The sequence below is a fragment of the Mandrillus leucophaeus genome, unplaced genomic scaffold, assembly GCF_000951045.1.
Source record: "Mandrillus leucophaeus isolate KB7577 unplaced genomic scaffold, Mleu.le_1.0 Scaffold46, whole genome shotgun sequence".
In the NCBI taxonomy this organism is placed as follows: Eukaryota; Metazoa; Chordata; class Mammalia; order Primates; family Cercopithecidae; genus Mandrillus; species Mandrillus leucophaeus.
The window spans coordinates 720,257-729,236 of record NW_012104920.1 but is presented as its reverse complement, the minus strand read 5'-3'; the positions used below and the strand labels follow the sequence as shown (position 1 = coordinate 729,236).

Below are 8,980 nucleotides of genomic sequence, written 5' to 3'. Positions count from 1 at the left end.
TCGCGCATTCGGCTGGGCGCGCGTGGCCCTGGTCACCGCCCCCCAGGACCTGTGGGTGGAGGCGGGACACTCACTGTCCACGGCACTCAGGGCCCGGGGCCTGCCCGTCGCCTCCGTGACTTCCATGGAGCCCTTGGACCTGTCTGGAGCCCGGGAGGCCCTGAGGAAGGTTCGGGACGGGCCCAGGGTCACAGGTAGGCTCCCCTGCAGGGTGCGAGGAGGTCGGCGGGTCCTGCCGGCAGCCGGGCGGCGCCGCGAGCCAAGCTTCTGTCCGCAGCAGTGATCATGGTGATGCACTCGGTGCTGCTGGGCGGCGAGGAGCAGCGCTACCTCCTGGAGGCCGCGGAGGAACTGGGCCTGACCGATGGCTCCCTGGTCTTCCTGCCCTTCGACACAATCCACTACGCCTTGTCCCCAGGCCCGGAGGCCTTAGCTGCACTCGCCAACAGCTCCCAACTTCGCAGGGCCCATGATGCCGTGCTCACCCTCACGCGCCACTGTCCCTCTGAAGGCAGCGTGTTGGACAGCCTGCGCAGGGCCCAAGAGCGCCGCGAGCTGCCCTCTGACCTCAATCTGCAGCAGGTAGATGGTCCTGGGAGGAGGGAAGAAGGCAAGGGAGAGGGGAGAGGACAGCCAAAGCGGGGAGAGGAGGATGGAGCCAATGGAGAAAGAACCACTGGCAGCTCTAGCTGTTTGGAGTTTCCTAGGTAATGCAGAGGCTCTGGCCTTGCCTGGGATCTCTTAGTGTATGGGGATTGCCTCCAGAGAGTAGGCAATGAGACCTCTCAAGTCCCACATCAAGCAGTAAGCTCTAATGAACTGTCAACTGCAAAACCTTTTGCAATTGACTTCAAAGTAAACCCATTTCCACCGCCACATACTCCCAGCTGTCTAAAATAAATACTTGATGTTCTTGAAAGCAGGAAGGAGGGAGGATGCCAATCCAACCTTCATCCCTAGTTCAGAGGTATTTCCTCTGGGGCATCATCTGGTGGTCTTAGCTTTTTAAGGGCCTAGACACCTTGCAAGAAGCAGAAAGCTCCCTGGGTGGATCCAGGGGCAATCCTCACCAGATCCATAGTGCATTTCCAACATCCAGCTACTACCTAGGGTTCCCCAAGTCCCCAGAATCCCAGTTCAGATCATCTAACTTTACTCCAGCCACAAAGGAGGACTAGAAACCACTATGAGAAGGGAATTTAGATGTCAATGGGCAGTGAATTAACCACCACAAAGGCCCAACTCACAGGGGGCTGCATGAGAGAAGGCTGTGGGTCATAGGGGTTGCAATTTCCCACCAATGCCCCTAGATTCCTCCAAGAGGACTGGAGGTGGCCAGTGGAGGCGGGGCGGTGCAGTGATGGGAATAGTCAGAAGAGAATACAGATTAGGAATCATAGTGACATGGGATGGAGGGAGGGTCGGCAGTGGCGAGAAGGAGGTTAAGAAAGTAGAGAAAAGCTCTTCAGCTCTCAGTAAGTACCATGGCTGTCCTCTCCGCTGCCCAAGCCTCTGAGCTTGTGAGTCACCCTTGATTCCTTGAATTCTTCGCCCCCACTTCCAGACATCAAGCACTGTTACTGTTACTTCCTAAAGATCATTTGAATTCGTCCACTTTCTCCATCTTTACTGTCACTGCCCTGATTCAGGCCACAGCACCCCCAGCCCAAATCCCAAAACATAATCTCTCAGACGGTCTTTGCTTCAACACTCACCTGCCCAACACCCTTTTCCACCCAACAACCAGATCAAGCTTCAGAAATCTGACAGATCTCACACTGTCGTGCTCCTGTTCAAAGCCTCACAGTGACTTCTGTTGCCCTGGATAGATGCAGGCCTCTCCACATGGCTTACCAGCTCTCCTGTCTTTCTCTCTCTTCCACCTTCCATGAACTTCAGCCAGACCAAGCTACTCCGGGTTCTCTAAAGGTGTCCTTCTCTTTTGCCTCTGAGCTTCTGAGTGTGCTGTGTCCTCTCTCTTGTCCCTGCCTGCCCTGGATAATTCTGACTCATCCCACAGCTCCTTCTGTCCCCAGCCTAGGTTGGAGACACCCATTCCTGTCTCTGCAGCTCCCTCAGTTTCTCTACTTTTACTCATTGCACTGCCTGAACACCCCTGTCTCTTTGGCAAGAAGAAAGTTTCCTTGAGACAGGGTCTGTCTTGTACACTGATACATCTTTGGTGCTCTGCACAGTGCCTGGCTCTCTGAGAGATGGCAACTGGGAATAATAGAGAAGCCTGATAAGCTCGGGTGGTAACAATGGAGAAGGTTTTTTGTTTTGTTTTTGTTTAGTTTTGTTTTTTGTTTTTTTAAGGAAAAACAGAAAATAGAGGCCAACCAAAAGATAGGTGAGAAGGCTTTCAGGTGAACGGTAGGTGATGAGATTAAAACTATATTCTGGGCAACCAACAGGAAGAAGAGAGAATCTACAGGTGATGGAGAGTTAGAATCAACCAATGGTCAGAGAGGAGGCTGAGTCCTGAAAAGAGGAACCAGTTAGTGGCGAGAGCAGGTGTGACAGCCAATAGGGGAGGGAGGAAGAGATAGCCAATGGAAAGAGGGGAAGAGTTAGCCAATGGGGAGGGACAAAGAGTTAGCTAATGGGGAGGGAGGAAGAGCTAGCCAATGGGGAGAGATGAAACATTAGCCAATGGGGAGGAAGGAAGAGATAGCCAATGGAGAGGGAGGAAGAGATAGCCAATGGGAAGGGAAGAAGAGTTAGCCAATGGGGAGGGAGGAAGAGATAGCCAATGGGGAGGGATCCTAGGAACAACTAACTGGAAGGTGGGAACAGTGGATACCCTGGGCTTGACCCGCTGTGAAAGAATTGGCGTGGCCAGGGAATTGTGGTCTGTCTGTGGACTGTGACCCCGACCTCTGAGCCCCTACTGTCCCTCTCCAGGTCTCCCCACTCTTTGGCACCATCTACGACGCGGTCTTCTTGCTGGCAAGGGGTGTGGCAGAAGCGCGGGCTGCAGCGGGTGGCAGATGGGTGTCCGGAGCAGCTGTGGCCCGCCACGTCTGGGATGCGCAGGTCCCTGGCTTCTGCGGGGACCTAGGAGGAGACGAGGAGCCTCCATTCGTGCTGCTAGACACGGACGCGGTGGGAGACCGGCTTTTTGCCACATACATGCTGGATCCTACCCGGGGCTCCCTTCTCTCCGCCGGGACCCCGATGCACTTCCCGCGTGGGGGATCAGCACCCGGACCTGACCCCTCGTGCTGGTTCGATCCAAACAACATCTGCGGTGGAGGTGAGGGCGAGCACCCCAGCCCCCACTGAGAGAATCCCCATGGACCATCCACGAAGTGGTGAAAGAGAGTGGACTCTATCCTGTAATCCATCTTCGATGCCCTTCTAGGCCCTCTCCCCGCCCCTGGCTTGCACAGGACCCCTCTCTTGCTGAGCTCCAAAGCCCTCTTGGAAACTTTCTAGCATTCCCAGACTCTCCCCTTTGAGGAATCTATGACCTCCCCCTAGAGGTCATAGGCCTGCCAAATGCTGGCCCCCATCCCCCTTTCCTGGAGGGGCCAGCATTGGGCATGACTCCATGCCTCCCTAGAGAAGAGGCCTTCCCTGGTATCACTCCTCAGTATACCTCCTGTCACTGTCCCTTCAGGACTGGAGCCGGGCCTCGTCTTTCTTGGCTTCCTCCTGGTGGTTGGGATGGGGCTGGCTGGGGCCTTCCTGGCCCATTATGTGAGGTGAGTAGTGGAATGAGGTAAGTAGGAAGTGAGTTTGTGCCAGAAATGGAAGTCTGCATCAAAAACAGCAGGCTGGGTTCACTCAAGAGTAGAAGAGATTTTTCTTGGGGTGAGGGGGTTCTGGTGGGCTGGTGGAGTCCCAGGGGATGTCTGGTTTGGGGATGGCTGCCCTCCAGGACCCCTCCCCTGAGCCAGCATTATCCTTCCGCCCCATCCCCTGCTGCTCTCTTCTCACGGATCTTGGTGCCCTTGGTGGAGATGACCTCTTTCTCCACCAGGCACCAGCTACTTCACATTCAAATGGTCTCTGGTCCCAACAAGATCATCCTGACTGTGGACGACATCACCTTTCTCCACCCACATGGGGGCATCTCTCGAAAGGTGGGGGAGGCAGGGAGGCAGGAGCCAGTTGTCTTGTTCTGTAAATTTGGTTCCTTCCCTGGGAAAGTCCCCACCCCAGCTCCCTACTTGGGAAGCCTGATTTCTACCCCAGTTCTGTCCCAAGTCTGAAGTGTAGGGATCAGCACCCTCATCTGTGCAATGAGGGTAACAGTACCTGTCCTGACTACTTTCCTGGGTGGGAGGTGAAGCTCCAACAAGAAAATGAATGTTTGCTTTGTAAACTGTAAGGCGTGCACTTGGGGAGTAATGTCATTATCACCTTCCCTCATTGAGATTCCTTCGCCTCCCATCTTTACATCCCCAAAACTCAGCCTGACCTCAACCCAGGACTCTGACACCAGAATATATTTTGACCTCTTGCATTGACCTCTACCTGCTAGGTGGCCCAGGGGAGTCGATCAAGTCTGGCTGCCCGCAGTATGTCAGACGTTCGCAGTGGCCCCAGCCAACCCACGGACAGCCCCAACGTTGGCGTCTATGAGGTGAGCCTGACCCCAGCCAGACAGAGAGACAGTAGGGGAAGAATGCTCAGGCCCTGGGCAGAGGGGAGGCGTACTCTCAAGAGGACAGGGAGTCATGCCAGATCCTGCAGGCTCCAGGAGATGGGGGATGGGAGCCCAGACAGGATCTAGGGAAAGGTCATGGATCCCTCAAAGGGAAGAACCTAAGAATCTTCCCTCCCCAAGGATTTTTCCCTAGCCACTATCTGGGTGAGGGCTCCTCAAAAGCTAATCACAGTGACCCAGAGACTGAAGGCTGGAGCTGCTGGGGAGCATGCTGGGACCAGCATGTAACCTGGTGTGGCCACTGAGGCCATCTCCTACCCGATCAGAGCCTCTGGCCCTACCCCTCAGCATTTCCACACAATCCAGACCAGACTCAGGAACAGCAACCTCTAGAGGGGGAGAAGAAAGTCACAAAGAAGTATTAGGACATAAACTTTGGGGCTGGTAAATCTGAATGTGGTCAAGTGGAGGGGAGATAATGAGAACAGATTCAGAGAGAGCTGAGAGTGCTGAGCAAATCAAGAGAGTAGACATTTAAAGCTCCTGGGCTTCAGGTCATGGGAAGGAATGCAGTGGCTCCTATCATGTCACCTGGAGATTATCACGGCCAATTCTCAGAGGAGGCACTATTGTCATTTGGGGCAGATTGTCCTAAATTGAATAGGACTACTCTGTGCCTTGAAGAATGTTCAGTGTTTCTTGTCTCTGGCCCTGTCCACCAAATGTAGCTCCTAGTTTTTGTGACAATTAAAAATGTCCCCACATTTATTTCCAAATGCTCCTTAGGGGTCAGTACTAAACCCCAATCCCCTTCTAGTCCAAATCCCTTATAAACAGACAGGGCCACCTGCGTAATTAGTGAGATCCAGGGCAAGATAGAAATGAGGGGCTCCTCGTTCATTCAAGATGATGGCAGGAGGTCATTGAACCAAGTTCGGGCCTTTCTGAGCATGAGGACCTGTGTGACTGCACAGGTCCCGTGCCCATGCACCGGCCTTGCCAACAGCTGAGGATGAGGTCCAGCATCCGGAGGGGAGCTGTCTATAGTTCAGTTACTTTACAATAAAGCCTGATCTATCCAGATTCTTTACTCCCAGAACATGCTCTCTCATGGCAGTGGATGGTGATGAGGGTTGTGATGTCGATGATGCTTGTGGTTGTATTAATTGACTTAACAGGACTATTGGTGGGCACCCCTGGGGTAGTGAGGACAGCCATCCATAGCTTCTGAATATCTGTCATCCAGGGGTGGCTCCTCTCCCAGCTGCCTATGAAGCGGATGGGCAGACATCAAACCCCTTGCTTCAATGCATTTTGTCACATGGAAGATGCATTCTGGGACAGTGAGCCAATGGAAATGGGGGGGAGGGGTCCATCATGGGATTTTAAGAGACTGAGTTCCCTACCCCCATCCTCTTTGCTGCAGGGAGACAGGGTTTGGCTGAAGAAATTCCCAGGGGATCAGCACATAGCTATCCGCCCAGCAACCAAGACGGCCTTCTCCAAGGTGAGACTTGGGCCTGTGATGGGGCCTAGGTGGCCATCGGTTTCTCCCTTCTTGCCTTCTCTTTGCAGCTGGGTACAGAGGTAGGTCTCAGTTAAGTGTCCCCTCTGGCTGAGTGTGGTGGCTTATACGTGTAATCTTGGCATTTTGAGAGGCAGATGTGAGGGAAGATCACCTGAGGCCAGGAGTTCAAGACCAGCCTGGGCAACATAAAGAATCCCCGTCTCTCCAAAACGTTAAAAATTAGCTGGGTGTGGCGTCACATGCCTGTAGTCCCAGCTACTCTTTGGAGGGTGAGGAGGGAGGATTGTTTGAGCCCAGGAGTTGGAGGTTAGCGTAAGCTGTGACCATACTACTGCACTGCAGCCTTGGTGACAGAGCAAGACCCTGTCAAAATTAAGAAAAAAAAAGTTGTTTCCTTCACCCTGGAGTAGGCTTTCATTATTCCCTGTCACACCACTAGTTCTTTCCTTCGATCTTGTTGCAATGTGCAGTTATATGTTCATCTGTCTGCCTGCTTGTTTCTGCCTCTCTTACTGGACTGTAAGCTGAGTGAGGGCCTCCTCCTTCCCCTCCATTGTATTCCCAGCACCCAACACAGTGTCTGGAACATTAGAGAGACGCAGTGAATGTTTGTTGAGCAAATGATAGAAAATAAAAAATGACTCACGTCTGTAATCCCAGCACTTTGGGAGGCCGAGGCAGGTGGATCACCTGAGGTCAGAAGTTCAAGACCAGCCTGGCCAACATGGTGAAACCCCGTCTCAACTAAAAATACAAAGAAATTAGCTGGGCATGGTGGCGGGCGCCTGTAATCCCAACTACTTCAGGAGGCTGAGGCAGGAGAATCACTTGAACCTGGGAGGCAGAGGTTGCAGTGAGCCGAGATGGTGCCATTGCACTCCAGCCCGAGTGACAAGAGTGAAACTCTGTCTTAAAAAAAGAGAAAAGAAAAAAATGAGTTTCTGGTTCTGTCGGGCCACTTTTGCAGAATAACCCTAGACGTTCTGAATGAAGTGGAAAGTTGGCAAGGAGGCTGTAAAATGGCTTATTCTGGTCCTTATGACCTTAGTGTCTCCCTTTACCTCCACACCATGCAGCCTGGGCCTGGCCTCCTTCCCTGATTCCTCTACAGGAGCTCTTGGTCACAGATGCAGTGACTTACGTGGACTATGTGTATGGGGGTTAATGAACTTGATCACCATTTAACACCAGGTGTTTAAAATGAAAAGTATCCACCAAAATTTTCCGACAGGCGCAGTGGCTCACGCCTGTAATCCCAGCACTTTGGGAGGCCGAGGCAGGTGGATCACGAGGTCAGGAGATCAAGACCATCCTGGCTAATATGGTGAAACCCCATCTCTACTAAAAATACAAAAAAATTAGCCGGGCGTGGTGGCAGGTGCCTGTAGTCCCTGCTACTCGGGAGGCTGAGGCAGGAGAATGGTGTGACCCCGGGAGGCAGAACTTGCAGTGAGCCGAGATCGCACCACTGCGCTTTAGCCTGGGCAACACAGTGAGACTCCGTCTCAAAAAAAAAAAAGAAAAAGAAAAAAAAGTATCCCCTTATTGGGCATGTGGACCAAGGACAATCTAGAAAGGGCACCAGTCAGCTAGCTAAGCCACCTTTTTTTCCAGCATGCCCCAATTGTGAGGTCACTGTCCTGCAGCGCAGTCAGTCCTGTCTTCCCTAACTTGGGGAGGGTGGGAGTCTCAGACCTGATTGACACAATGATGTAACGCCCAGCACAGCAGCTACCGGCTCGGTTGCAGGCACAAGCCATTTCTGGTGTCCTTTGAAAGTGGCACAGCTTCAGGCCAGGCACGGTGGCTCATGCCTGTAATCCCAGCACTTTGGGAGGCCGAGATGGGTGGACCACCTGAGGTCAGGAGTTCAAGACCAGCCTGGCCAACATAGCGAAACCCCGTCCCTATTAAAAATACAAAAATTAGCCAGGTATGGTGGCACACACCTGTAATCCCAACTATTCAGGAGGCTGAGACGGGAGAATCACTTGAGCTCAGGATGCAGAGGTTGCAGTGACCCGAGACTGGCCAACTGCACTCCAGCCTGGGTGATAGTATAAGACTATCTGAAAAAAAATAAATAAATAAATAAATAAAAGAAAAGAAAGAAAGTGGCATAGCTCCTCCCTGGTTCTCCCAGCAAAGGCTGTTAAGTGAGAAGGAGAGGATGGTGGTTCCAGGAGCTTGTCCTCCATGAGCTGTTTCCCTTAAGACCCAGGCAGTTCAAAGTTTTATGGTTGGGGCCAGGCGTGGTGGCTCAGGCCTATAATCCCAGCACTTTGAGAGGCTGAGGTGGGAGGATCATTTGAAGCCCGGAGTTCAAGACCAGCCTGGACAATATAGCAAGGCTCCCATCTCTACAGAAAAAAAATGTAAAATGTTGTCTAGGCATGGTGGCATAAGCCTGTAGTCCCAGCTATTCAGGAGGCTGAGGTCGGAGGATCGCTTGAACCCAGGAATGCAAGGTAGCAGTGACTTATGATCATGCTGCTACATACCAGTCTGGGCAACAGAGTAAGACCTCGTGTCTAAAAAAAAAAAAAAAGGCCGGGCGCGGTGGCTCACACCTGTAATCCCAGCACTTTGGGAGGCCGAGACGGGCGGATCACGAGGTCAGGAGATCGAGATCATCCTGGCTAACACGGTGAAACCCCGTCTCTACTAAAAAAATACAAAAATTAGCCGGGCGCGGTGGTGGGTGCCTGTAGTCCCAGCTATACTGGAGGCTGAGGCAGAAGAATGGCTTGAACCCGGGAGGCGGAGCTTGCAGTGAGCCGAGATCGCGCCACTGCACTCCAGCCTGGGCGACAGGGCGAGACTCCGTCTCAAAAAAA

At 52.8% G+C, this 8,980-nt stretch overlaps 1 protein-coding gene across 1 annotated transcript in view; it reads left to right on the top strand.

Annotated features, from left to right (window-relative positions):
* Positions 1–7: 7 nt before the first annotated feature.
* GUCY2D (guanylate cyclase 2D, membrane (retina-specific)) overlaps positions 8–8,980 on the top strand; it is a gene marked incomplete at its 5' end in the record, with an annotated part of 17,579 nt that continues 8,606 nt past the window's right edge. The window contains 7 exons of the mRNA XM_011994524.1: positions 8–194; positions 278–582; positions 2,905–3,256; positions 3,623–3,707; positions 3,986–4,088; positions 4,490–4,591; positions 6,042–6,122. Of these exons, the coding sequence (XP_011849914.1) occupies positions 8–194; positions 278–582; positions 2,905–3,256; positions 3,623–3,707; positions 3,986–4,088; positions 4,490–4,591; positions 6,042–6,122 (1,215 nt within the window). The remainder of the gene's footprint in view (positions 195–277; positions 583–2,904; positions 3,257–3,622; positions 3,708–3,985; positions 4,089–4,489; positions 4,592–6,041; positions 6,123–8,980) is intronic.